The 27,256-nt window shown below is 50.3% G+C and overlaps 7 protein-coding genes across 7 annotated transcripts; 1 reads left to right on the top strand and 6 right to left on the bottom strand.

The window, feature by feature from the left end:
- Positions 1 to 3: 3 nt before the first annotated feature.
- P170DRAFT_465398 (YagE family protein) lies at positions 4 to 2,133 on the bottom strand. The gene is made up of 2 exons (XM_024852322.1): positions 523 to 2,133; positions 4 to 468 (listed from the first exon to the last, which is right to left on the bottom strand). Exons 1-2 carry the CDS (start codon positions 2,051 to 2,053, stop codon positions 392 to 394), a joined length of 1,608 nt encoding a protein of 535 aa, XP_024703169.1. The 5' UTR covers positions 2,054 to 2,133; the 3' UTR covers positions 4 to 391.
- A 615-nt stretch (positions 2,134 to 2,748) lies between these two features.
- P170DRAFT_476526 (uncharacterized protein) lies at positions 2,749 to 3,813 on the bottom strand (the record flags this gene model as incomplete). Its single annotated transcript, XM_024853354.1, has 2 exons — positions 2,749 to 3,250; positions 3,308 to 3,813. 2 exons carry the CDS (start codon positions 3,811 to 3,813, stop codon positions 2,749 to 2,751), a joined length of 1,008 nt encoding a protein of 335 aa, XP_024703168.1.
- Positions 3,814 to 4,157: 344 nt separating this feature from the next.
- Positions 4,158 to 5,232, bottom strand: P170DRAFT_437583 (CTD kinase subunit gamma). The gene is made up of 2 exons (XM_024849402.1): positions 5,021 to 5,232; positions 4,158 to 4,957 (listed from the first exon to the last, which is right to left on the bottom strand). The coding sequence occupies exons 1-2, from the start codon at positions 5,174 to 5,176 to the stop codon at positions 4,397 to 4,399; spliced, it is 717 nt and encodes a 238-aa protein (XP_024703167.1). The 5' UTR covers positions 5,177 to 5,232; the 3' UTR covers positions 4,158 to 4,396.
- A 291-nt stretch (positions 5,233 to 5,523) lies between these two features.
- Positions 5,524 to 8,791, bottom strand: P170DRAFT_385827 (chloride channel protein). Its single transcript, XM_024845746.1, has 7 exons — positions 8,563 to 8,791; positions 8,001 to 8,506; positions 7,834 to 7,937; positions 7,628 to 7,780; positions 7,461 to 7,575; positions 7,314 to 7,405; positions 5,524 to 7,264 (listed from the first exon to the last, which is right to left on the bottom strand). The coding sequence occupies exons 1-7, from the start codon at positions 8,733 to 8,735 to the stop codon at positions 5,792 to 5,794; spliced, it is 2,616 nt and encodes an 871-aa protein (XP_024703166.1). The 5' UTR covers positions 8,736 to 8,791; the 3' UTR covers positions 5,524 to 5,791.
- Positions 8,792 to 9,016: 225 nt separating this feature from the next.
- P170DRAFT_510583 (AAA family ATPase midasin) lies at positions 9,017 to 23,846 on the top strand (the record flags this gene model as incomplete). Its single annotated transcript, XM_024854795.1, has 2 exons — positions 9,017 to 16,975; positions 17,046 to 23,846. The coding sequence occupies 2 exons, from the start codon at positions 9,017 to 9,019 to the stop codon at positions 23,844 to 23,846; spliced, it is 14,760 nt and encodes a 4,919-aa protein (XP_024703165.1).
- A 381-nt stretch (positions 23,847 to 24,227) lies between these two features.
- P170DRAFT_447733 (kinase-like protein) lies at positions 24,228 to 25,157 on the bottom strand (the record flags this gene model as incomplete). Its single annotated transcript, XM_024850910.1, has 1 exon — positions 24,228 to 25,157. One exon carries the CDS (start codon positions 25,155 to 25,157, stop codon positions 24,228 to 24,230), a length of 930 nt encoding a protein of 309 aa, XP_024703164.1.
- A 212-nt stretch (positions 25,158 to 25,369) lies between these two features.
- Positions 25,370 to 26,656, bottom strand: P170DRAFT_360697 (PRCC domain-containing protein; the record flags this gene model as incomplete). Its single annotated transcript, XM_024844426.1, has 1 exon — positions 25,370 to 26,656. A coding segment is annotated over one exon (1,287 nt), but the record flags the coding sequence as incomplete, so codon positions are not given.
- Positions 26,657 to 27,256: the final 600 nt, after the last annotated feature.

Raw genomic sequence — 27,256 nt, 5'->3', positions numbered from 1 at the left:
GACGGCAGGAAGAGATTATGACAACAGTAAAAATTAACATTTAGTTATCGCAATTCCATGCGCGTTGAACGGTCTGGCCTGATGGAGCAGATTCGGATGGTGACTGGATTGGTGGATGGATGACCAGCCCATATGAACATACACGACTTAATTATAGTACAGGAAGGCAATGTAGTAGTTCGTGGCAATGCACGACTGACTGGGTGGTTGGCTCGTCATTGCGCCTAAATTCCGGCACCGAAAGCAAACTGGATCAAGTAAGAGGACCGAGACTCCATGATGGATGTGAGTTTAGAGAGAAATTAAAGAGAAAAAAGGAAATCGAAAGGAACACTCTGCTTTCGGGTCTGGTGGCAACTGTGCATCCTGTGCAATGATCTCTTCGGGACATTTAATCCACTCCAGCGTATAAATCAACCACGATGTTGATAGCAGCAACGAGGATCTCGGCGGCGATGAGCACGATAACTATGTTACGTCGTTAGTAAATGATGATCATAATGGGTTGGGAATTAAACTTACCGATCCATTCGAGATACTCACCATGACGGTGAGTCAATTGTTCTTTCAAGACGGCCAAAAGATCCGCAATCACGTCCAGCCGTTCGGTCAAGAGACTCACGCGTTGATCCATCTCCAAATAGCTTCGGACGGCCTGGTAGACAGGTTCTAGCTGCGGTTCTGCCCACATTAGTTCCGGACTATCGAGGACAGAGCCCTGCAGATGGATATTAATGCGCAAGATGAACAGTTCGCCGATTTGCATGTTGATTTGTCGCCGTGTAAGATTGACACTGCCCGTCTGTGCGATCTGGGCCGGTAGAGGTGCGGTATTCGAAATCGTTTCGGAGACAAGATCTTCGAAAAGAGAGGTCTTGACGGATTGTGCCAGAGCATGTGATATAGCCAGCTTGATCATGTTGCTCTTGGGGTCTCGTAGAGAGATGAAGTCGTTGTATATCCGGGCTTGGTACTCGCGAGCGTAGTAGAAATTGAAGTTCTCGATTTGCGTGTCTTCCGGGCTCAAGATGGAAGTCGCAAATTTCGATATGTCGGAGAGAAATCGTGACTCCTGGGTAGGGGACATGCCCCATATGACGACCGTGCCGTAATCAAACAGAAATACTTCAGGGGTATGTATCGTTGTATCAAAGTCGGGCGTCTCTGTGGAATGAGATGCGGATATAACATTGTCGGATGTATGAGCCAGCTCAGACGGAAATTCCGCATCTTGAAGGTCAATCAGGTCTTCTCTTCGAGCTTTGGCACTATCGTCAATCTCCACCGCGCTGTCTGAGTACCTGCGCTCTCCGGATGGTCTCTCCGGGGGTTGGAGATTACCTGTGCCTATGTTATCATTCGAGGTATTCCGGTAACCCGACTTCTTCTCCTCATATTCATAATCATACGGAGAATAGACACATTCGTCGTACAACTTCGGATTAGCCCCACGGGTGTTGGCCCGCGATTTGAGAAACCTGATCACCCCGTCCAATCGATAGGAATTGGCAGTACAGTACGCCGTTACACGAGGGAGTCGATCTCTGTCTGCCTTTCCTAGCCTTGCAGCGTGACTTCTCGCAGCAGGTTCTTTAATTCGTGCAATCTGGGAGTAGACGTCGGACGGGAAATCATCACCCTCGACAGCTTCCTCAGCGGCCGTCACCGGATCAGGGAGCAGCTTGAGCTTCTGTGCCTTCTTCGTTGTTCGCTGCGGACCGACTTTCGAAGCTGCAGTCATCGGTGCAGATGCGGCGCTGTAAGGGGAGCCATGGCTGTTGCGACGACGGAGCTTGCTGTTCAGCGCGGATAACCCGGTCGGGCGCTGGCCATCGGAAGAACTGGGGAAGGAAGAGGCGTTCGAATGCAACGGTCTGAATGTAGGATCGGCAGAGGCAGCATCGTGGTATGTGCTGACCGTGGCTAGGGGATTGAATGTCACTGTCCGCGGCGGGCGGTTTCCTTTCGGTGACGGTGACGTATTGGAGGAAGCCGGGCGTTGGTGATGCTGGGGGAGGAGAGGCGTTGTCTCTCCGTTTGAATTGGAAGCCATGGTGGATTAGGGGGATGGAAAGGAATTAGCAAAATTCCGCCATTGACGGACAGGTCAATGTTCCGGGTGGAGGGAGAAACCCAGAGGAGGAAAAGAAATGGAGGTGAGGCAGAAAGAACCGGACGGAGCACTGAGAGCTCGAAGCTTTGCACGTGCCGGTTTTACCCCATGAGAATTTTCCCGTCATCGAGTGCAAATGGCCTGAGTCTGCGATCTACAATTCTGAATATCTTGGGGTCTCTACAATTTCCTTGAAAGATAGAAAAAAGAAAAAAAGAAAAAGAAATATACAAGATCTAACCCATTGCAGCACCTTGCTGGTGATCATTAGAAACTAAACCATCTCTCCTCCGTTCCGACCGTTTATAAAATCCTATTTACGAACGCTCTTGGAGCTTGATTCTCACATCCATTGTCTCATGCCTCCTACTCAATGACGTGGTAACTTGATGCGGTGGCACGATATTCGCCTCGTTCTTTTCTTGTGTATCCCCTGAACGACCCTCCGTGGTACACACCAGCATGACCCCTTCAGATCGGATTTTGACAGGAAAGATTGGGGTAGCGCAGACAACCTGACTGCTGAATTCCCAAGTAACACCTCAAAAAGACTCCGGTTTGGACTTTTGTTTGAGCTCAGCCAATTGGATGGCAACGCAACAATGACAATTTTGAGAGAACAAAGTGTAGGTATTTCATCGCCGCACAAAGCCTGAAGGGCCACCCTTGGTTCTCCGGAGACCGTTGACATTCCCCGTGCTGCGGGATTTATTCAACCAATTCTCCTTAGCATTCCGCCCCGTTTTTGAGGCCTTCGGCGCCAAAGAGGTTTTGGCCTTCTTCTGGGGAGGTTCGCCGTCTAGAACACGGATGGTGACATCGCCCATTCTCACATCCTTCGGGCGTTTTTCGTTCTTTTCGAGGAACCGGAGTTTGTTGGACTTCTTGGGGCCGGCTTCCGGTTCTTCCAATGGAGGCGTCAGAGGTCGAGTAGCAGGTGCCGCGTTCAAAATATCATCCGGAAGGAGGGCCGGAAGCGCAGACCGCTGTATATCCTGTGTAGTAGAGCCTTGAAGAGTTTCCGTGCTCTCGGAGAGCAAATCGTCTGCCAGTTTGTCTTTCTTGTTGGAGATCTTCGCTTGCGATTTGCGCAATTCATCCAATTGCCGTCTCTTTTCTTTCTTCGCCTGTTCCTCTCTGTGCAAGGATTAGATGGTTTCAAATATATAGATCCGACATGCAATTAATACTCACAGTTGTTTGGCTTGCTCCAATTTCTTAGCTTCTGACCTGATCTTGGACAGTTGTGCAGAATTGTCAATTGCTTCGGGAGCCTCATCGTCACTGCTGTCGTCGTCGCTATCCTCTTTTTCCTGGGGTGTCTCTGTGTTCTCTTCGGCCGGGGTATCTAGTGGGATTTCTGGTTCTTCGCTGTCGAATCGGAAGTGCTTGGTCGGCCCATTTGTGGCCGGTTTTTCTTCGGGTTCAGGCTCGGGTTGAGCTTCAGGCTCCGGCTGAGGTTCGGCCTCAGCGTCGACTTCCTGGGTCACCTCTGGTGTTTCGGATGGTGTTTCGCTCTCTATTTCTTGATTCGACTCCAGGCTTGCTCTCTTCCGGCGCTTGCCACCCCGAGTTTGGGTGTTTGGGGCAACGGCAGTATCGGATTTGCGCTTCGACCTCGTCTCTATCCGAACCTCAACATTCGGGTTTGTAATGGGTTGCGCGACTTCGAGAGTCCGCCGTCTAGTAGCCGTAACCATGGTGGGTTTGCTGCCAATTGCTTTTTCTGGCGAAGTGGAGTTTGTTTGGGGGGGCTTCGAACGAGATTTGTTGGATGATGGCCGATGAAATAAACCTTTTGCTGCAGTGACAATCTGTGAGAACATATGCGGCCAGAGAATCCAAGAAAGAATTCTTTGCAGCCCAAAGATGGAGGGGAAAAGTGGCTGCGTCCAAATCTGGCGCAGTTTTACTTGCGAGGAAAAACGGCAGATCGATCAAATTTCCACGGAACCACCTTTCTCCGGGGCCGGCGGTCACTTGTGGGGCCATCTTGTATACAGCAACAGTCTGTAGAATTTCAAATGATATATCAAACATGGCATTTTTCTGGTATCTCACATGCAGTCCATATAAAAATAAGAAGGATATCGCTCAAAACCCGGTCCTAGAAGTATAAACTCACAAACATCACATCAAACCAGCTCCGTGCTGTATATGAAGACATCCAAAACTCCAATCCCCAAAGATTTTAAGTACTTTTTCCATGCGCATTAATGAGTGATCAGGATGGCAAATCAAACGCCGCCAACAAATGCGCTAAAATAGCGTACTTTTGCCTTATCAAGCCGTTATCATTTGCGTGCGTTCCGTGAACTCCTCATTTGCAGCAATGAAATCATCTTCTCCAATATCACTGGTCTCGTCCCAGAATTTTGCATGCTCTTCACCATCATCTCCACTCACAGTCCACATGCTTTCTCGGAGACGCTTGTTTCGTTCCCGGTCTTCTTCAATGCGCTGTTCGATCTGCCGTTTGTCGACCCGCATCCCGCTGCCCCTCGAGCCACGAGGTGTCCCGTTTTTCGATTTCCCACTGCCTTCGGGTCCCTCCTCGGCTTCCAAATCGAGGTGTGCTGGGTGAGTTTCTCGTTCTTTGAGTCCCGCGTCGATTTCCGCTACCGTCTCCGCGGAGAGGATGGCCTTGGTCTGGAGGCCGTTCAGAACCCGACGCACGTGTTTTACATTCGCTGCGCCTGACCCATCTGCCGGGGCAACGGCGTCGACGACTCGCAGGATGTCTCTTTGGATCATCCGGACGTAAGGAGAGTGATCTTCTTTGGTGGCCATTTCGCAAAATTGCTCGATGAAATACATGATGTTGGCCCTGTTGTTCATGTTGTTCTTTGGCAATGAACGGTCCGCGTCAGAGTACTTCTCCACATCAGCAGCAATACAGGTACTCACCCTTTCAAGCTGTTCCAATATACACGAGTGAAGGTCCTCGTCCAGATCGCGATATTTGAGCGCATAATGCGCGGCTTTCTGCGACGACGTGACGGAAGCATTCAGATGCTGCAGCTGCAAAGTGAAGCGCATGCGAACCTCAAACGGATCGACCATCATACTGCCGGTTGCCACTTTTCAAAAGATAGGTGATAATATAATGTGTAGGAGTCCCTGTAGGTAATTGCGAGTCAAGAAGATCATAAAATAGCAATAAAGCCCGATTGGTCTCCGCGAAGGCGGTGGGCTTTTGCGCTGGCAGAAAGTGCGGAGTTCTGTCGGGCCTAGATTCCGGCGGAATTGATCTATGGCCTTTGCTTGGATGCTTGGTTCAAGGCCCCCAGTATGCCGCTGACAGGAGGGAATGGCATAAACGAAGAAAGGGAGAGGACAAGAGTGAATTGTGAATTGGACGTAAATGACCAACACCACATCCCAGAAACTTTGGAAAGACCAATCTTGTTGACGAACATATATACACATTGTCAATCAACAAAATAGAAGCCATACGGCTAATCGAAGCAACAGAAAGAGCCAAAATCCTCAGCAGCAACTCAGCATACTAGACATGACGAGTGTCAGTTCATTCACACTAACCAATTCATCCAACCGTATCCCAAAGATAAGTCTATGTACTGAGTATAAGAACCAAAACATAAAAGAAATTTGCGCCAGTATCTCAAAACCCCATCCCAGATAGGAATATAATGAAAATCGTCAGCTTGGCTTGCATCAAAGCGACTGCCTTCTATCCATAGAGCTAGCAAGGCTAGTTATATCGTCGCCTTCGAGTAAGCCGACCTCCTCCGCTGTGCTTGGCTGGTGGAAGTTGTGTTCCTTCAAGGTTTCACCCTGACGGAAACCTGACCCGTTAATGACGGACCAGACATCTTTCTTAGTGAGCAACCCCTGAAGTATGCCCTTATTGGCAAACAGAATGTAACGGAGACCAAGTCTCTGGAACATCTGTAGTATAATCAAGAATGTAGTACCGCTGTTGAGAGCTATAGGTGTCTGGTCCATCCAAGGCCGTAGGTCAAGGGTTTCCATCGGATCTGCGAATGGCTGGTGAGCAAATAGCACCTGCGTCGAACCAGACAGCTCACGGTCTGCTGGTGTCGAGGAATGTTTCAAAGCGTATGAAAGTTCACTGCGAGAGATGTAGCCCAGAAGAATCGGATTGGATGTATCAGTGACGACGGGGAATCCGCGATAGGAAGTGGTATCGAGAAGTTGACGAAGAGAGTCAATGGTATGACCAACAGCGATGATGGAAGTAATGTCATCAACCACAGTCATCACTCTGCTCGCAGGCACATCCGGGGGAGCGGTATCGTCACGGTGGTCTATAAAGGGGTACTCGTTCAGATGGATCCAAGACTCATAAATCCCACGTTTCCCGAAAATATCACCACACCACTTAGACAGCATGACCGCAATCATGATCGGAATAACGTAAGTAAGAGCGCCTGTTAGCTCGAACATGATAACCACAATTGAGACGGTCATTCTTGTGGCGCCACCAAGAGCCGAGGCTGCACCGATAATTGCATATATTCCAGGTGTCACGCAAGGGATATCAGGATCGCATCGTCCAAAAAGAAAGGCTCCTGGGTACGCCTCTTGCCACATTTTGAATGCCGTACCCATGGCACGTCCATAGAGAGCACCGATGGCGACTGACGGAAGAATTATACCAGCAGGTATATCGAGACCAAAGGTCAGCGACGCAAGAAAGAATCCAAGAAGGGCAGCTGCAAGCAGAAGAGCTATCGTGCTGATCGATACCGCCCCAGGCTTACAGAGGCCAAACAAGTCATCATTCCCACTGCCACATTCAGCAAAAAGATAATGGACGAGCTCGGAGTTTTGGGCTCTCATGAACAAATTGGGAAAGTTGATCAAGGAGGTAAGAAAAGCTATGGCAAGCACTTCAAGGATGGGGTAAGACCAGCCTCGAGTTCGTCGCCATTTTGCAACTTTCAAATTCAGCCGAATTAGAAATGCGCCATATATCCCACCTACTATGCCAAGTATAATGAACGGTATCATTTCAAAGCGATGCCATCCGCGTGTATAGGTGACCTGGTAAAGAACGATGTTTCCTGTTCGGAAGGGATTGATCGCCTGTAAGGTAACTGCAGCAATCATAGCACATACAAAGCTTTGCCACATCGTCTTATCCGGGAAATAATATGACAATTGCTGAAGTACATTAGTCACCACGATTCTAGACTTCGTCTTGGATACATACCTCTAGACTAAACAAAACGCCTCCAATAGGCGCTCCAAAGGCAACGGAAACACCTGCAGCTGCAGCCGCCGATAAAACTTCGCGTTTCCTCGCTAGATACTTGATTAGAATTGATCGAAAACATAAACTGTGCATGTGTTTTTTTACCTTCATTGTTGTTTAGGCTTTCGAAAGGTTTCATTAACACATTGGCACAGCAGCATGCAACATGAACGAGTGGGCCTTCTTTACCAAGCCACATTCCAGAGGCCACAGATAAGCACTTTTGATGAGTTAGCGATTGAAGACTTATTGACAAGGCAGAGGCTGCCTACAAGACCTATTGACTTGATGGCAAGAGTCCAAGCTCCCATAAAATGCTTTATAACAAAGCCACCAAGAACCGTCTTAATCTCGGGGATTCCACTATGCCTGGCATAGATTGCGTAAGACCTGACCAATATGCTAGCACAAACAGCAAATAGCACCTATATAGCCAGTCAGCACACTCAAGATATAAGTGAGGCCAAGATTCCCCTACAGAATAAAGAATATAGAAAATATATTCGACTGTAAAGCCGCCGCCCTTGGAGGTAACCCCAAGTGCACTTCGCCATGGTGTCCAATCTATACATTTCGAAAGGTCTGGTTCAAAATACGAGATGAGCATATTTTGAGATAGAGATCTGATGACGGCAGCTAGCTTACCTTCGTGCCCCCAACAACAGAAACTCCGGTTTAGGTAAAACCGTCCTCCTCCGGAACCGCTCTTGCAGTAGCCGGTTTTAAGATCTCCCAACCAATTGCTTGTGATATCAATGCAAGCTGCAATGATGCCAACCGAAATACCTGTGGCGATCAATACGATCCAGACATTTCCCGCATTGATGAGCTTGTGAATATATCCTGTGATGCCTTGTCCGCTGGAATAAAGCACCCTCTTCCGTTGCCGTTCTTTGGAGTATTCGAAAATCCAATCAATAGCCGTTAGATCGTCGTAGCCTACTCGTCGCCCTGGTCCCTCGATGTACCAATCGAGTAGACCCCCATCTTTCTGTGTATTTAAGTTCTCGCTGGCACCAACTGATCCAGGTCTTGACGACGAGGTATCGCCTGGTAGATGTTGGTTCTGAGAGGCGGAAGGATCGCTACCGGTAAATATCTTGGACAAACTGAACGTAGACCGGTGTTTCTGTTTGCGCTTGAAGGAGATTCTATATAGAGGTTTTCATTAGCGTTATAGAATAATTGACATAAATTGAGTACTCACGGTTCGTTCAGTGTCCCTGCCAGCGGGTCACTGAAATCGTGGGAATCCGGTGAAACTATGCCACTATCACGGTATCCACTCGGAGATTGTCGTTGTCCATTCGGTGGGTGCGTGTACGGGTACTGGTCATCGGTTCCTCGGTCAGGGTGCATCATAGACATATCGGATTGCATGGATGAATGAGTGTCCTCATGGCAGGAGACGAAGAACCCGTTATCCCTGAACCGGCCGGTCTCGATGTTTGCGACAACTGGTACGAATCTCGGAGGTGTGGCTCAAGCTCCGCGCGTGCGCAAAGGCGGTGACTGCAGTCCATGTGGGGCTGCGCCACATATCGCGGCAGAAAAAACGGGCCTAAAAAAAAAGAGTCGCTATTGGAACGAGATATTTTCAACTTTCTCTCCTCGTTAGATTTAAACTCGGCACATGAGTTCCTCTGGCGGCAGGATTCAGCATGGACGCCACGCCTGCCTACGAGAGGGCTCTCAATGAGTCCCAGATTCATGAACAGCTTCCGAATGAGATTGCGGAACTCATTCGCACAGCTTCTGGGACCCAGTACCTGAATGCGCTTGCGGTTGGCGCTTCAAGGTCAGGATGTACAGAAAATTTCTTTTGCATATATGAACCGATTTTTGTGGACCTGGCTGCACGATGGCTTTTGTCAGACTCTCATCTGAACCAGATCGAAGTTATTTCCGCATTTGCGCGAATCTTACCCTTCGCGCCGTATCTTCGACCCTTTGCAAGCCAATATGCCATGTCTCGGGCTGGACCTTTGTCGGCGTTGGCTGCGTCCGACGAGCAAACACTAATGCAGACGGATGACGCTACGATTCGCACCCTACTTTTATCAATCTTCCGACTCCTTTCATACGACTTAGAGACCTTTTCGAATGCCGTGTCGCCGTCCCGACTCCAGCTCCTTTTCCGACACCGAGACTCGTCCGTCCGATACCTTGCAGTGCGATGCTTTGCTCTATATGTGCGCGCAGCTGATGCTGCCACGGAGAAGTTGGTCCGGGCAAATATCACCGGGGAGGCTTTTGAGGGCATTTGGGAAGGCATCACAATCGATTATCGCTGCCTTGGCCTATGGGAAGAACGCCGTTGGGACACCCTTGCCAAGAGGGTCGAGCTTGCGAGATCCAATCGTTCGAGCGTGGAAATCCTAGTTCAGGTTGAGAGTCTACGAGAATATTTCACACCGCGAACTGCCGAGGTTTGCGGTGTTCTGATTCCACGACTGAATGACACGCTGCCCCCATCGTCTTCAATGGTGAAAACACCGACTGCTGTGGGAAACCTGCGGAAGGTCGCTTCATCTTTGAACACTTCTAGTCCTTTGCTGTTGATTGGTTTGCCAAACTCAGGGAAGACCTCACTAGTCAATGACATTGCGGCGACAATGGGCCAATCAGAATCCATGGTTACACTTCATCTGAATGAACAAACAGATGCTAAAAGTCTTCTTGGAATGTATTCGACATCCCCGACCACAGGATCTTTTGCGTGGCAGCCGGGTGTGTTGACTAAGGCGGCAAGAGAAGGTCGCTGGATCCTGATTGAAGACTTTGACCGCGCTCCTTCTGAAGTCATTGGTCTCATCCTCCCTATTATAGAAAAAGGGGAATTGACTATCGCTAGCAGAAAGGAGCGAATCAAGTGTGCTGAGGGATTCAGAATCATTGCAACGATGAAGTCTTCGTACAACATCGCCGGTGAAGAGATCGCCCCAAACACCACTATTCTTGGGAGCCGGTTGTGGCAACGGGTGTCTATCGATTCCCTCTCCATTGACGAGATCCGCGAGGTGATAACTCAAAAGTTTCCTCTTCTGGAGTCTCGGATCCAGATCATCATGAGCGTTTATCAAAACCTCTGTTCCTCTTTTCACGGGAGTCTTGCGATCAAAAGCTCCCAAGGCCGAACACCAGGTCTTCGTGACCTAATCAAACTTTGCAGTCGACTGCACAAACGACTCCAGCGCCTAGGCGTAAAGACGGGTTACGAAGCTACCCCTGAAGGTGCCGACGATGAAATATTTATGGACTTCGTGGACATCTTCCTCAGTTATATCCCCGAAAAGTCAATGGCAGACTCCCTTGCTCTGGTCGTTGCGTCAGCCCTCCAAATATCGCCTCAGCGAGCGCATTACAGCCTTCATGAGCGAGTTCCAGCGTATTCAGACCAGGGAAATAGTCTTGTACTTGGAAGGGAGATCTGCCGAAAAGTCAAGGTGCCTACTGGGTCATTATCCAAGATGGCATCTGCCTCATCGCGCTTCGCCTCCACAAGAGCCGCTGTCAGTCTCATGGAACAGGTGGCTGCTTCCGTACAAATGGCAGAGCCTGTTCTTCTTGTTGGAGAGACTGGTATTGGAAAGACAACAGTCATCCAGCAACTGGCTACTCTTTTGCGGCAAAAGCTTACAGTAGTGAATTTGTCACAGCAAAGTGAGAGTTCTGATCTTCTAGGTGGTTATAAGCCCGTGAACATTCGTACTATGGCTGTCCCTATGCTTGATGAATTCACTTCGGTGTTCGAGTTGACTTTCTCAGCAAAGAAAAACCACAAATTCCTCTCATCCGTCACGAAGAGTGTTACCACAGGAAATTGGGTGCGCTTGGTCAATCTTTGGCATGAAGCTGTTCGGTTAGCGGAGGGTGTTTTCAAAGCAGACAAAGGTCAAGAGAAAGAGGCCGAGGAAGGACAACCAGCCAAGAAGCGGAAACTCGATTCACCGAAATACCAGCAGTTGCGACAGAGATGGGAAAGGTTCGCTGCGCAATTGAATGATTTCGAAGCTCAAGTTTCCCAAGGCGATGCCAAATTCACGTTTGCTTTTGTCCAGGGCAAAATCGTCAGAGCGCTGCGGAATGGTGAATGGGTCCTACTCGATGAGGTCAATTTGGCTTCGCCAGATACTCTGGAGAACATTGCCAGTCTTCTGCATCATGGTAGCGACGGCGCACCATCCGTTTTACTTTCAGAAGCCGGTGATGTGGAGCGGGTTTTCGGGCACCCCGATTTCCGTATCTTCGGTGCCATGAACCCGGCAACAGATGCAGGAAAGAAGGACTTGCCTCCTGGCCTTCGCTCTCGGTTTACTGAAGTATACGTGCATTCTCCGGACAGTGACCTTGACGATCTACTATCTTTGATACAGAAGTATCTTGGTGACCTGACATTAGGCGATTCCAGAATTGTATCGGACCTTGCACATCTTTACATGGAAACGAAGAAGCTTAGCAACGAGAATAAGCTCACAGACGGAGCCGGGCAACGTCCACATTTCAGCATAAGAACTCTCGTCCGGGCCCTCATCTATGTGACCGACCATGCACACATTTATGGGTTACGTCGATCCGTTTTCGAAGGGTTCTCCATGAGTTTCTTGACTGTTTTGAGTCAGGAATCGGAAAGGCTTCTGGCGCCTCTACTGGAGAGACACATATTCACCAATGCGAGGAATGTTAGAGCGCTTCTTGGGCAAACCCCCAAGCCCCCCAGTGATGGGCATTCTTATGTGCAATTTAAACACTACTGGATGCGGCAAGGGAACACCATCCCCGAGGAACAGCCTCATTACATCATTACGCCTTTCATTGAGAAGAATTTGAAGAATTTGGTTAGAGCAAGCTCAACTCGCCGATTCCCAGTTTTGTTGCAGGGTCCGACTTCTGCTGGAAAAACCAGTATGATTGAGTATCTGGCAAAGGTCTCCGGCAATAAATTTGTTCGAATCAACAATCACGAACATACAGATCTTCAAGAATATCTGGGGTCATATGTTTCCGATGAGGACGGAACTCTGCGTTATCAGGAAGGTATTATGGTCGAAGCATTGAGGAACGGATACTGGATCGTCCTAGATGAGCTGAACTTAGCGCCATCGGATGTCCTGGAAGCATTGAACAGACTTCTTGATGACAACCGTGAACTATTCATACCCGAAACCCAGGAGGTGGTTCACCCGCATCCGAATTTCATGCTCTTTGCGACGCAAAATCCCGCTGGTCTCTATGGTGGCCGGAAAGTGTTATCCCGCGCTTTTCGCAATCGTTTCCTCGAGCTTCACTTTGATGACATCCCGGAAAGTGAACTCGAATTCATTTTGAAGGAGCGTTCTCAGATTGCGCCTTCATTTTGCACTCGAATTGTATCCGTATACCGGAAACTCTCCCTCCTCCGCCAAGCAAACCGACTTTTCGAACAGAAGAACAGTTTTGCCACCCTGCGTGATCTCTTCCGATGGGCACTCCGACGAGCAGACGACCGTGACCAATTAGCAATCAACGGCTTCATGCTACTTGCGGAGCGTGTTCGGAATCCACAAGAGCGGGCGGCTGTGAAGAGCGTGATCGAAGAGGTCATGAAGGTCCGTATCGATGAGGATGTGGTATATAGTGCTTCAGAGCTAGACAAGCGTGCGCCTCTTCTTAAGACCCTTGCTCCTGGAATTGTCTGGACGAAGGCGATGCGAAGGTTATTCATCTTGGTCTCCGTTGCACTTGAAAACAACGAGCCAGTTCTACTTGTTGGAGAAACTGGTTGCGGAAAGACCCAGCTTTGCCAGGCCGTTGCTGAAGCTTACAGGAAGCAATTGCTCATTGTCAATGCCCATGTGAATTTGGAAACCGGTGATCTTATAGGAGCCCAGAGACCTGTAAGAAACAGGTCCGCCATCGAACAAGCTTTGCTGAATGATCTTCGGTCGATGCTTCCTTCAGAAAATGTGGAGTCAAGCTCAATCGAGGAGTTAAAGCAAGCTTTCAGCGCATTGAGCGCCGACGAGCTGCAAACGCGCGATCCGGAGACAGTGCAACGAATCGTGAAAAACATTGCCCGCGTCAATGCTCTGTTTGAATGGTCCGATGGAAGTTTGATTACTGCCATGAGAACGGGACAATTCTTCCTTCTAGACGAGATCTCACTGGCTGATGATTCGGTGCTGGAAAGATTGAACAGTGTCTTAGAACCTCATAGATCGATTCTCCTTGCAGAAAAGGGCCCGGTCGATTCAATGGTGGTCGCCGATGATGGATTCCAGTTCCTTTCAACCATGAACCCGGGAGGAGATTATGGAAAGCGTGAACTCTCAGCAGCCTTGAGAAACCGAATGACTGAGATATGGGCGCCCCAACTGTCTGAAGATGAAGACATTCTCCCCATTCTCCAAATGAAACTTGAGATGAAATCGGAAGATGTCCCTAAGGGCATGTTGCAATTTGCGAAATGGTTCAAGTGGACATTCCAGAACTCGACGACTGAATCGCTTTCTATCCGTGATCTTCTCGGATGGGTCGATTTCGTCAACAAATGCCAGACTACCGACCCTCTATTCTCGATCGTGCAGGGAGCGGCGATGGTTTTCATAGACACTATCGGTGCGAACCCGGCAGCGATGCTCGCATCAACGTTGCACGATCTTGAAGGGAATCGACGACGATGCCTTGTCAAGCTACGAGAGCTCTTTAATGTGGATGCCGAGGGCATTTATCTCCAGCGCTCAACCATCGATATAGAGAATGGTTCTCTACGCATTGGCCCGTTCATCCTGGAAATAAACGGCCAGACAACGCCAGACCCTGAATTCATTATGGACGCTCCTACCACCATTGCCAACTCGGTTAGGATCGCCCGTGGGTTACAATTGCCGAAGCCCATTCTCCTCGAAGGCAGCCCAGGTGTTGGAAAAACCACGCTTGTGACAGCTCTTGCCAAAGCATTGGGAAAACCTCTCACTCGGATAAATCTGTCTGAACAAACTGACCTTACAGACTTGTTTGGATCAGATGTGCCGGTGGAAGGTGGTGATGTTGGTCAGTTTACCTGGCGCGACGCTCCTTTCCTACAAGCAATGCAGCGTGGTGACTGGGTTCTCCTGGATGAAATGAACCTTGCCTCCCAGTCTGTTCTTGAAGGTCTAAATGCCTGTTTGGACCATCGTCAAATGGTTTACGTTGCAGAGCTTGATCAAACATTCAAAAGACACCCCGACTTTGTCCTCTTTGCTGCGCAGAACCCGCATCATCAGGGTGGTGGCAGAAAGGGACTTCCGGCCTCTTTTGTCAACCGATTCACAGTTGTGTATGCGGATAGCTTCACCAACGATGACCTGAAGAGGATATGCGCAAAGCTTTTCCCCGGAAGCCCTTCAGCACAAACCGACGGACTGGTAGATTTTGTGTCGAGGTTGAACACAGCCATTGTTCAAGAACGAAGATTAGGAGCAGTTGGAGGCCCGTGGGAAGTCAATCTACGAGACATTCAAAGATGGCTCCAACTAGCAGACCGTGGCAATTTGCAGATCCCGGCGATCAATTTCCTTGATATCATCATCTCTCAACGATTTAGATCTCAAGAGGATCGACAGCTGGTCGCTCAAATTTACAAGCAGGTCTTCAAGGATACTCCAACAGCGGCCAAGAACTACTACCACAACCTCACGCCAGACTACATGCAAGTTGGTTTTGGGACAATGCGAAGGGATCTGTTCCTCCAGCAAACCCCTGAACCCCAGATGAGAATACTCCCGCGAGATCTTTCGGTTCTCGAGTCTCTCATGCTATGTATTGAGCAATCATGGCCCAGTATTCTGGTAGGATCTTCTGGCTGTGGCAAAACCACTTTGATCCGAAAGCTCGCGGCCGTAAATGGTGCTAGCCTGGTTGAGTTGGCCCTGAGTGCCGACACCGACACAATGGACCTGATCGGTGGCTTTGAGCAAATTGACCACAAGAGAGAGGTGTCGTCGCTGATGCAAGATATCTCGCTGTTGCTCCGACAATATATCATTTCTGCCTACTCCTCGGGAAGCGGCTTTGACGGAGTCCCCGCCTTTCTTCAGCTCTTTGAGGCCCTACAGGAAACGGAAACTTCCCTGGACAACATTTGCTCATCGCTCACGACACTATGCCGGCTTTATCCGGAACAATCCCTTGAAGTCCTCCTTCTCCGCGCTCAGGATTTGTTGGAGAAGTCAAAACAGTCAGACAAAATGAAAGTGGGCTTTGAATGGACAGAAGGTGTCTTAACTCAGGCCGTGCAACACGGCCATTGGGTTATCCTTGATAATGCCAACCTTTGCAACCCATCTGTTCTGGATAGGTTGAACTCTCTTACCGAGCCCAATGGAGCTTTGATCCTCAATGAGCAACGGACCGAAGATGGATCTGCCCGCGTTATTAAGCCCCATCCAAACTTCAGGCTATTCTTGACAGTTGACCCTCGTCATGGAGAACTTTCACGCGCCATGAGAAACCGATGTGTTGAGGTTTGCTTCCTGCCTCAAGAAGATGACAACATTGTGGGCACATTCACGCCTTCCTATACATGCCAGTCTTCCCTATATCGTCTTCGCTCTATCTGGAACTTCGATTCCTCAGTCACCTCTGAAGACCTAGCGCGGATAGCTTATGAAGTGTGTTTGGACCACCTTTCGATTGGAGACCTTGCGTATCTCCAAAAGAACCTCAACTTCTTCCTGCCGTACTGTTCGAATTCCGTGAAAGAGTTGCTCTCGTCAATGCTTCCTCAATACGTGTCCGCTGTGCATGATAATTCGGGCTGGAAGCCTCTTAACCATTTCAACGGCTCGATCGCACTTGGGGGTGCTTCCTTGTCGATTCAGGGACAATTACAGCCTCTTCATCCTTTGGTCAATGAGCCACTAGCTTCGATCTTGTGTGATGATGCGTCCTTCACTCCCCTCGCAATCCTGGCCCAATTACAAGAGTCTAAGCTGGATTTGCATCACTTAAGGCAGAAGCTGCAACAAGCAGACGAGTCAGGAAAGTATTTGAAACCGAGTCAAATGAGCCGGTTGGAGCGGTCTCTAGCTTCTGGACGCATTCCTGCTCTCATGAAAGATGCAACTCAGCCAGTTGGCTCTTTCTTGTCGGATTGTGGGCAAGCAGTGTACGACTTCATCCAGGGTTTGGATCAAGACATTCTTCACGCTCCCCAAATTCTCCCCATCCTTCAAGCAATTATCAACTTCACCATGGATGTCTTTAGACTAACTGCAGCAAATGAGGTCGATGAAGGTGAGTTCCAGGTGTATCTTCAAATTGGTAGAGAGCTATCTGCCTCATTGGCAAATTCTTGGGCCCTTTTGAAGCCATTGGCGTTTGCTCTATCCCAAGCGCTTGACCGATTCCAGGAAAACTGGGCATTGAAAACCGGGCTCAGCATGCAGAGACTCTGGGAATCGTGGAGGCCTGCAACATCCGCCACGCAAAGTCAATTGAAGTCTATTCTGGATCTGGAGGCTGTTGCTTCTGAGTTTACTGACATTGCCATCAAAACTCGTCTTGATTTATCGAAATTAAGCCGAGTTCGCGACTCTCTTATTAACGCGCAGCACTCTATTCTCGTTGACGGCGCAGACGAGGGAGAACTTGTGCAAGTACGTTTTCATTCTTTGTTTCCATCCTCAAATCCCCCATATCAGTCTTTAGATGCTTACTCGCAAATAGGGTCTCAAACAGATGGTAGCGGAACTGGCAAATGTCACACAAAACCGCGAGACAGCTCAGAATCCATACTTCCTGGATGAGTTTGAAGCTCTTTGTCAATACCATGACTTATCTTCTGTGTCTCAAAACAAGGGCGGTAATCAGGTTATCCAATCTGTGCTTCCATTACTGGCTGGCCGCCCTGCCCGGCCTCTGGATGTTTCGATGTTCCAGACTCCAGTTCCCAGTATCCTCCATAGGCTATCACTGTTCTCAGGATCTGGACATTCCTCGTCATTCGGCACTGCTATCAATGGCACCTTCTCTTTGGATCTACTCAAGAAATTGACATTTGTCAATCTCACGAGCTTAGGTCAAATGGATTCCCTAGAAGTGGAGAAGCAGACCCTATCCAAGAGCTTGACCTTGTCTTCACATGAGATTGCCATGGATCAGTTTAGCACGCTTAGGCGAGTGCTGTCTGAACTTACTCGAGAGCTTATTACAGTACACAAGGAGTTCTTTGAGCCGCAGTCGTTTGAGCAATTGGTTTCTACATTGGAATCAATCGCTAAACAAGGCATTTCTCCTGGCTCCCAGTTGCTCAAGGTTCACCTGGAGAAGAACCTACCAGGTGATCATTACTTCAAAGCTTTTGCGGAACGAGCACTTCCAACACTTCTGGTGTCTCTGTCGACTGATTCCGTGCATGCAGAGGATGCTGCAAACACCGGGGCTGCTGTGGTTCAGTTGGCTGTCATTCTTTTGCGACTTTTCGTCCCAGACAAGCCATTTGATCCCTCTCTGAGCCTGGTTGTTCAAAGAGGTCGCCACTCACAGCGCACCTCTGAGCTTACAACTAAGGCACAAGCAATCTCCTCGTTTGAACTCGGCTTCTCCGGTCAGGCTAGGAACATACGGCACGATATTCTGCAGGAACAATTGCGTGCCCTTGGCTCGGCGCCTCCCCCATCTTCTATCACTCGACCACAGGTCTCGGAGATGGGCTTGCTCCATGCAGAATTCTCAAGTTTAGTGCGGTCTGTTCTTGATAGACATCCCGAAAATATTGTGAACGCACCGATCGAGAAGGCATCAGAAAGCTTGGTGGGATTATTGCGTGATAACATCCACCAGCTAAGCCAACGTCTAAGCACGAACTACAGATCTTATGATGACCTGACGGTTCCTGTTGTTCGTTTCCTTCAAATCTTGGATCTCGGGCTTTCTCTTGCCTCCAGCAGATTCCAATCACCAAACGATATGCAGGCTGTTCAAACCATCAGCGAAAGCACACCCTTCCTTGGAGGTCGTGCTCATCCCATTTCGGCTTTCGAAAGTCAAATCACCGATTCCAACCCCAAGCGTGCTATCGATTTGTGGTTCCACAAATTATCATCATTGAGAGTGGCCGCGAATGCGGATGCAACTGTTCTTTCTACTCAGGCGGGACGTAACGCTCTTTACAAGCTGTTTGATCACTTCCATGTGTTGTGGAAAGCAAAATTGCGGGAGGATCAGGAAGAAGAGGCACAGAGGTCGAACTTATACCATTACAAGGGCTCCTGGGAGGATGGCGAGGAAGTTGACGAGAAGGAACTCAATGAGCTGTTCCCTACTTATGATAACGACACAGCTGAAGAAGACGCTAAACCCACCCGCATTGATCCCAAGGCAATCTCTGTTCGACTTGCCTCCCTGCACGCCAAGCTGTTCCGAGTCGAAAATCCCGCGAGCGTTCTGACAACTTACGTCAAAGAATCTGCTTCGTTGCTTGGTTCTATCTGGTCTGAGAAGGATGGTTCGACATCATATGTTCATCCTAAAGAGCATATCTCCGGCTTACTCCTGCTGTTGGAGGACGCCATCAACATCGAGACAGATTCCGCGAACAACTACAATTTCTATACCGATGCAAACATCGGAGAAGCCAGGAAACTTGTCTCTTTGGCACTGTCCACGCAATCTCGATTCCTCCAGATCCAGAAATCTTGGCCCGACCATGCTGTTCTCGCAGACGTTATCATGTGTTGCAATGAAATTCTCCAATTCAAGCACGCCGAGCCTGTTGCGAAGTTCATTACCAAGCTTGAGAAGCTGCATGGACTGGTTCATGAGTGGCAGCTTGTTGCAAGCAGAGAGTTCTCGGCGGTAACTGTATACGATGAGATTACGGCCTTGACTATCAGTTGGCGACGAATTGAGTTGTCCACTTGGGCTAGGCTGTTGGAGATCGAGAGAGAGAAATGTGCGCAAGATGTGGGCTCGTGGTGGTTTGTTGCCTATGAAGCAATCATCGGTGCCCCCATTCGCATCGCGGAATCTGGACCAGAGGAAATGAGCAACCACATTCTCGAGGTCATCTCAACATTGGAACAATTCTTCCTTTCAACCACCTTGGGCCAGTACAGCGCACGCCTGCAACTCATCAAGGACTTCCGGTCTCTGCTCCTGCTTTACGTTGAAGACCTTCCTTCCCTGAAGCAACTCACCTCCGCTTTGGACAACTTCATTCAGCGTTACACGCAGTACGAGCCTGTGGTGAACAAGCTTCTGCACGATAGAAGAGTGGCCCATGAGAAGGAAATTAAGGAACAAATCCAGCTAGCCAGCTGGAAAGACACGAACATTGTTGCTCTCCGAGACAGTGCCCGACGATCGCACTCCAAACTGTTCAAATTGGTCCGCAAGTATCGGGAAATTCTCAATCAACCAGCTCAGCAGATTCTGGAGCAGGACATGCCAGAGGATAATGAGGAGCCCAAGCTCTCCAACCAGAGGCCGGACTTGTCTTCCGCAAGCTTCCCAGGAGCTCTTGAGGTGTGTCAAACGGTTGACAAAGCCTGGGCCAATCGCCCGCCCAGATTCAGGGATCCGAACAGTACTGTGGGCAACATGACACACATGTACATGTCCATTCCCGCCGAGTTCGATATCGCAGGTGAACTCGAGGGCTTTGTCAAGTTCTTCATTGAGAGTATCCATGAGTTCAGGACCCAAACACCCAAGGTTTTGACCGAGGAGAACAAGGATGGAGTGCAACACCTCAAGGTCCAAAAGCGTCGCTTCTACGCGGACACTTTGCGCCGGATCATGGAAATGGGTGTCAAGCGCAGTGCCAGCATGAACTTGATGGAAACGCAAGCATCCGTGTCCCAAGTTCTGGCCACCAGCCCATCATTAGGAGGCAATACTGTGCAGAATGGCATCACGAAGAGTGCCGACCTCTACTTCCATCGATTCTTGGATCTACTCCCTCGTGTCCGTCAGGCATCGCGCAATTACTCTGAAGATCTCAGTAACGTGGAGATTTCAAGGAGCTCGGGATCCATCGAGCACTTGCTGTTCTTGATTCGCAAGCAAAGAACCGTAATCTCGCCCGCACTCTTTGATCTCGAGGCCCTCCAGTCAACGCTTGTCAAGACTGCAAACATGTGGACCCTGGGCTCAAAGTCGATCTTCAAGCCGAATGCCGAGTTTTCGGAACAGAAGCAGGACGTCTCAAGGGCTGTCTCGTGGTTGGTGCCTATTCTTGGGCTAGCCGCGACAATTGTGGAACTCCACACCAAATTCTCTGGTATCGACTCTCTGGCCGTCTCTAATGGCTTGCGCTCCTGGAAAGAGACCTTTGACGGCTTGCGTAAGTCGTTCAACAGTCTTCCGGATCTACCAAACGGTGTTACCTCTCAGGACCATAAGGGAGTTCTCGAGGAGGCTTCATCCTCTTTCATCGAGCTGAATAATCAAATCCTCCAGTGGACTGAAGCTCGTCCTGATCTCTCCTTTGCCTTGTCCCAGGTAACCCCTTGGACCAACGTCAATGTCCACTCAATCGAGGGGGCGCATGCTACCGAGGGATTGGCGATCGAGGAGTTTGACGGAGGCCTTCTTGCAGCAGTTGACAAGATCCTCATCGGCATCCAGAAACTCAAGGAGGCACCAACTCTGGTCGCATCGCCCGGGCTGCTGGCGCGAAGTGACGAATTCTTCAGCAAGGCAGTCAAGGCCATTCATCTGGCCGATATCACTTCATCACTGGACTCCGTCCTGGCAACGCTTCAGCATGTTCAAGCGCGCGCAGATTCCGGTCTTGCGTTCGCAAGCGCATTGCTCGCCAGTCTGCTTCCCATCATGAACAAGTACTGTCACATCTGCAAGGACCTTCTGGATCGGTTCATCACCGTCCACCGTGAAACGTGCAAGATGTCGTATGTGCTCGCGAAGTCCTTCAACCAGATCGCGTCTGAAGGATTCTGCACCCCCGCAGAGGCGTCCGGGGAAGAAAGCAAGTCCGGACAGTTGGAAAGCGGAACTGGTCTTGGTGACGGCGAAGGTGCTGAAGACATCAGCAAAGATGTCGGGGCCGATGAAGACCTGTCGGAGCTCGCCCAGGAACAGAACGAAAAGCCCAACGAGGAGATGGACAAGTCAGCGGACGCAGTGGACATGGACCAAGAAGATATGCAAGGCGAGGAAGGAGAGCGCAAGGAAGACGACGATGAAGAAAAGAACGAGAGTGGAGACGAAGAGGAAGATGGTGATATTGATGAGGAAGTAGGAAGCGTGGATGATCTTGATGCTTCGGCAGTTGATGAGAAGATGTGGGATGGCGCCCACGACGAGCAGCAAAAGGAGACCGAAAACGAACAAGGCAAGGGCCAGTCTGAGTCCGACGAGCAGACTGCGGCGCAGGAAGAGAAGAAGGATGAGAAGGGAGAGGAGGGTGAGAAAAAGGAAGGCGAAGAGGATGAGGAAGAGGAGGAGGAGGATGAAGAAGCCCCCGAGGAAGAGGGCGAGGCCGTTGGACGTGAAGACATGGATGTCACAGATCCGCATGCCAAGGAGGAAGAGGCTCTTGACCTTCCAGATGAGATGCAACTTGATGGCGAAGAGAAGGGCGATGAAGGCCAAGAAAGTGATGACGGCCTTGACGATGACCTGTCGGACATGGGCGCTGCTCCTGCAGAGGAGGAGCAGCCGAACCTTGATGGTCAAGACGACAACCAAGAGAATGATGGCATGGAGCCGGGCGATGAAGAGCAAGAACAGGATGAAGGCGAGGGAGAAGGAAATGAGGACGACAACATGGCTGAGGCTGAGGCCGATGGCGAAGAAGAAACCGAGAAGCCCGGAGAGGAACCCGAAGAAACGCCCCAAGATGACCTTCTCCTCCAGCGCGACGAGAACGAGATGAATGGAGAAGATGTGGCACCTAGCGAGGCTGTCAATGGCGGACTGGGCGCTGACCAGGACCAGAATCAAGAAAAGGGCGCATCCGGTAATGCACAGCAAGAGAACGGCGCCGCCGACCAATCTGCTGAGCAGCAACAACAAACCGGTGCTTCTAAAGACGGGGAAGACAGCGAGCGACACAGAGATGCAGGAGGTGCCGACGACTCCAACCCTGAGGACCCTCAGCTGCAGGCATTCAAGAAGCTGGGTGACATGTTGGAAGAATGGCATCGCAAGCAGAAAGAGATCAAAAACGCTTCGAACCAGGAAGACGAGGATTCTCAGAATCCTCTGCCTCAGGATACCGACATGGCAGATGCAGATTTCGAGCATCTCGCGGACCAAGACGATGTTGCCGATACTCAAGCCCTTGGTCAAGCAAATGAGGATCAAGCGAAGGCCCTCGATCAGAACAAGGGCGTTGAGTCGGACATCAAGCCTGGTGAGAACGAGCCTTTGCCGGACTCAGATGAACCCCAAGAGCTTCCAGGCAATGAGTTGGAGGACGAAATGCAGCTGGACCAGGGTACTGCGTCTGCCGAAGGACAAACCGCAGGCGCGATGATTCCTGACAGCTCGCGCACCCAGGAGCGCACCACTGACGCTGCCGGCCAACAAGAAGTCAACGAGGAGTTGGATGAAGTAGACGCACATCTCGCCGCCATCCACCTATCCTCCACCCTCCCTCCTCTCACTCCACGAGACGAGGCCCAAAAACTTTGGTCTCACTACGAATCCGTCACCAACGACCTCTCCCTCTCTCTGACCGAACAACTTCGCCTGATTCTCGCCCCAACCCTGGCCACGAAGCTGCGCGGTGACTTCCGCACGGGTAAACGCCTGAACATCAAGCGCATCATTCCGTACATCGCGTCGCAATACAAACGCGACAAGATCTGGATGCGCCGATCCATCCCCTCCAAGCGCAACTATCAAATCATGCTTGCTGTCGACGACAGCAAGTCGATGCTGGAGAGCGGAAGTGGGCAGCTTGCTTTCGAGACGCTGGCGCTCGTGTCGAAGAGTCTCAGCATGCTCGAGGCCGGCGATCTCTGCGTGCTCGGATTCGGCAGCGAAGACCACGTCCGTGTTGCGCATGACTTCGGCAAGCCGTTCTCGTCGGAAGCCGGTATGCAGGTCTTCCAGCACTTCAGCTACCAGCAGACCGGCACCAACGTGCGAAAATTGATCGCCGACTCGATCGCCTTGTTCCGCGAAGCTCGCTGGAAGCAGTCTCCTGGAGGCGGCAATGCCGATCTCTGGCAGCTGGAGCTCATTATCTCCGATGGTATATGCGAGGACCACGACACTATTCGCCGCCTTGTGCGCCAGGCTCAGGAGGAGCGGATCATGATCGTGTTCATCATCGTGGATGCCGTCAAGGGCAGTTCCATTCTGGATCTTAGCCAGGCCAGCTTCGAAGCAGACACTGAGAGTGGAACTGGAGAGATGAAGTTGAAGATGAAACGGTATCTGGAAGGATTCCCCTTCCCTTACTATCTGGTTGTGCGCGATGTTAAGGAGTTACCGGCTGTTTTGGCTACGGCGTTGAAGCAGTGGTTTGCAGAGGTTGTTGATGTTTCCTCTTAGATTTTGTTTGTTTTGGTTATAGAGAAAAGTTCAGCGGTGTCTGTTTATTTATATTGCATGTGAATATTATTTGTTGCTTGTTAGATATTAAGAAAATTCAAAGACTTATATGAATCTTATTCGTGAGACATAAAAGCACTGGGACCTGAATTGATTACTGATTGATATAACGTGATTGGGCAAGAATGCAGGAGGGAAAGGGGGTTATTTGTTTCTGCCTGGAAATATCCAAATCTCCTTATCTTTGCCATGATTCTCTAGGAGACATCCACGGCAATCTAGTGATGAAAGCTCTGGTATAAGGATTGCCGGGGATCCTCGTTGATTCTTACGTTCGTGGTCTACTTCTCGGGTCTTGCAGCGAGTACATGATATTCTATGTCACCAGTAATACGAAGAGCTTGTTAAAGAAGTTAACGCGTGTTCACAGTCCAGTTCCGCCATGTACCGACCAATGAAGTTATACCACCAGAAATCTTCCTGGGTGAACCTGAGTGCTGTGGTGAAGTCCCAATACTCAGGACACCAGCCTGCCGACTCCCAATCCAAAAAACCTGTAACCTGTCCATTACGCACGAGGATGTTATGATGTTTGAGGTCGCCGTGCGTGAAAACAACACGATGAGACATCGAATCTATTCTTTTGGCACGATCAAGTGCATTGTGGTATTCCGTTTCCGATGGGAATCCGCCCGACCAGGCAGGGCTCAGGAGGTACTCGTTGAACTCCTGTTCCGACTCGAAAGGGCCCGCGAGATGATTGGGTATGCGGACATTCCTGATCGCTGTGCCCAACAAAGAGCAAACTCGGTTCTCCCCCCACGGACTTTTCCCCCGCCGCATCGCTTCCAAATACCCTTTTAATTGCGATTGGATTGAATCTCGTTCAGCGTCGCTGAGCGTTTCGTAAACTCTGCCAAGTTCATCGCCGGGGATACGAGTCATCAGAATCGATACTGGAGCATGCGGACTATCTGGATGCTCCCCATAGCAGATCACCCTCGGAACTGGGAGGCCTGCCCTTCTGGCAACCTGCATGGTCAAGACTTCTTCCAACCGAGTGCCATCCGACCACTTCAGGATCAGCCCAAATGGAAGCTGAGCGATCTGGTTATCGTAGGTAGCCCCAACCCAGCTACAATAAGATCGAGAGAACCGTCTCAGATATTTGTGGAAAATGCCCCATAACCGGCGTACCTGAGGGTGCGTCGCGCGGGGGGTTTCGGGGATTTGGCCAGACACTGTATGTGAGACGTGGTTTGGCCAGGTAAAATCAGGCAGGAAGCAGCGTAGTACTGAAGAAAACTCCATTAAAAGCGGGCATGAGGTTGTAGACAAAGCGCAAGAGACCGGAACGTAGTATTGAGCCTGATAGGAGAAGAAAAGTAAAAGCAAATTAGTTTTCTGGGCCAGATGTTGTATTAATTTTCCCTGGGCTGTGATGGTACGGCGTATCAATCCGCCGTTTACCAAAATAAATAAAGTCCACGCTCCATATTAAAAAGGACTGAAAACAACCAAGTTCACCATCCGTACTTGGACCCAGCCTCCTGCTTGTTCCTCCGTCCAGAGGCAAAACTCTCCTCCAAAGCCTCCCGCTGGTTGCTTGCTGCATTGACCAGCTGCTGCAAACTGTGTTTTCCTGGCGCAATCGGACGCACCGGGTTGTGCTGGACCGCCGCAAGATCTGTATTGTGCGCCATCTCTTGGTTGGCAATGTACTCCTTGTCCGTGTTGAAATGGAGGACTCGAGACTTGGACGAGTCGGCATTGCGACCAAATAGTTGCCGTCTTTGGGCGCGCGACAAATTGAGATCGTCGGCGATGTTATCCAATGTTTCGGCCGGCCCTGTCGCTACGCCCGCGGATGTTAACTCGGATTCTGGCGCCGTCGGTCCAGCTGTAGGGGCTTCTGAGGGGGCACTGTATACTAGTGGCTCGTAGGTGGTGCTTGTCGTTTGGGCAGGAGGAGCAGCTGCGTCTGGCTCAGCCGATGACAGCGAGAAAAGGCTGACTTTCGGTTTCGGTTTGGGCGCAGCAGGGGGAGGTGGTGCCTGTTCTTTTGGCGCATCGACAGCAGGCGAGGAAGTCGTACTAGTAGTCGTGCTCGTCGTATTCGTGGTAGCAGTCGTCGTCGCAGGTGCTTTCTTTTTCTTCTGCTGCGTTCGTCCCACCGACAACGGTTTGAACATCATCGGGTTGCCCTTCAATTTCACCTCCACCGGCTTTTCCTTCACACCCTCCTCCCCCTTATACTCTGTATTGGTCTGCGTCTCGCCAAATTCCTCCGTCTTAAGACTCCCAGCCTTGGGTATCGTCTCATCGTCATTCTCACCACCGCCACCAGTCACTAAGTCGAAAGCCTGATCCCTCCGCATTTCCGCATCAGCCTCGCGATCAAACCCCGGCGCAGCCCCCGTCTTCAAACTAAAGACCTTCCGCACCGACGCGGCCTTCGCGTTTTTCTCCTTCTCCGCAGCCGGGTTCCGCTTCGGCGCTGGTAGGAAAGAATTAAACCCCGAAAACAGTCCCCCTCCACCGCCTATCCTGGGTTTCTTGCGCGCAGGACCATCGTCGCCGTCCTGATCGTTGGGTTTCTCGGACTTGATTTCGGGCAGGGCCACGCGGATTTTGCGCGGGTTGCTGCGATCAACGATGGATGGGAAGGATGCGCCGCCGGCGGAGGGTGCTGCGGGAGCCGGGGTCGGTTTTTGCGTCTTTGGCTGCGAGACGGGGGTGGTCTCGGGTTCTGAGTCGGAATTCTCGGAGTCGGAGTAGGATACGAGCGCCATGGTGGGCTTGCTGTGTTGTTAATGGTGGTTGAGGCTTCGGAGTTCTGGTTCTCCGGCTTCAGTTTGAGGATGGAGGGATGACTAAGCATGACATGTGCTTGTATGCTTAAGCCAGTCAACGCAGCATTCTTCACTCCATGTACTTTCCTTTCAATACCAGTTTGCGCGATAGCTGGTGTTCTAGTGCTATTTTGGTAGCCTGGCAAGGGCTAGCCTCCTGCTTCTAGCGAGCTACAGCGCAACTAACATTGAGGATGCGAAGCTCGAAGATGTACGACACAACGAGAACTATAAACCTCGTAACAGTCTGATATGAAGACTTTATGGGTTCACTTTTTGGTTAATCGTACCATGTTAATGACCATGTTGCTTTGAAATCGCCACGCTCCCCATGGCACTAAATCGGAGAAACAAAAGCATCATGTTTCAGAGTGGATTCTCACTCCAAGCTGTTGACGAATGCATGAACAGTTTCGCAAATACTCTAGCAAATGTCCCATGCCAGCATCTTTGGGGTTTCGATGCTATTTCCTCGAAGATGTTTACCTTCGCAGATGCACACCACCCTGTGGACTCGAAACCACTCCAGCACCTGCACAAGCTTGAGGTTACGCACGC

Source organism: Aspergillus steynii (genome assembly GCF_002849105.1).
Source record: "Aspergillus steynii IBT 23096 chromosome Unknown P170scaffold_5, whole genome shotgun sequence".
Taxonomy (NCBI): domain Eukaryota; kingdom Fungi; phylum Ascomycota; class Eurotiomycetes; order Eurotiales; family Aspergillaceae; genus Aspergillus; species Aspergillus steynii.
The sequence above is the reverse complement of the archived record's forward strand: the minus strand, read 5'-3'. Positions and strand labels throughout refer to the sequence as shown.

Excerpts from the sequence above, each read along its gene's own strand:
- P170DRAFT_465398 (XM_024852322.1), bottom strand. The coding sequence starts at position 2,053 with ATGGCTTCCAATTCAAACGGAGAGACAACGCCTCTCCTCCCCCAGCAT. Across the intron at positions 469-522 it reads TGAGTATCTCGAATGGATCG|TTATCGTGCTCATCGCCGCC; the intron begins GTAAGTTTAATT and ends GACGTAACATAG.
- P170DRAFT_437583 (XM_024849402.1), bottom strand. The coding sequence starts at position 5,176 with ATGGTCGATCCGTTTGAGGTTCGCATGCGCTTCACTTTGCAGCTGCAG. Across the intron at positions 4,958-5,020 it reads TATTGGAACAGCTTGAAAGG|AACAACATGAACAACAGGGC; the intron begins GTGAGTACCTGT and ends TCATTGCCAAAG.
- P170DRAFT_385827 (XM_024845746.1), bottom strand. The coding sequence starts at position 8,735 with ATGCAATCCGATATGTCTATGATGCACCCTGACCGAGGAACCGATGAC. Across the intron at positions 7,576-7,627 it reads CCATCAAGTCAATAGGTCTT|TGCTTATCTGTGGCCTCTGG; the intron begins GTAGGCAGCCTC and ends ACTCATCAAAAG. Across the intron at positions 7,265-7,313 it reads GCGTTTTGTTTAGTCTAGAG|CAATTGTCATATTATTTCCC; the intron begins GTATGTATCCAA and ends AATGTACTTCAG.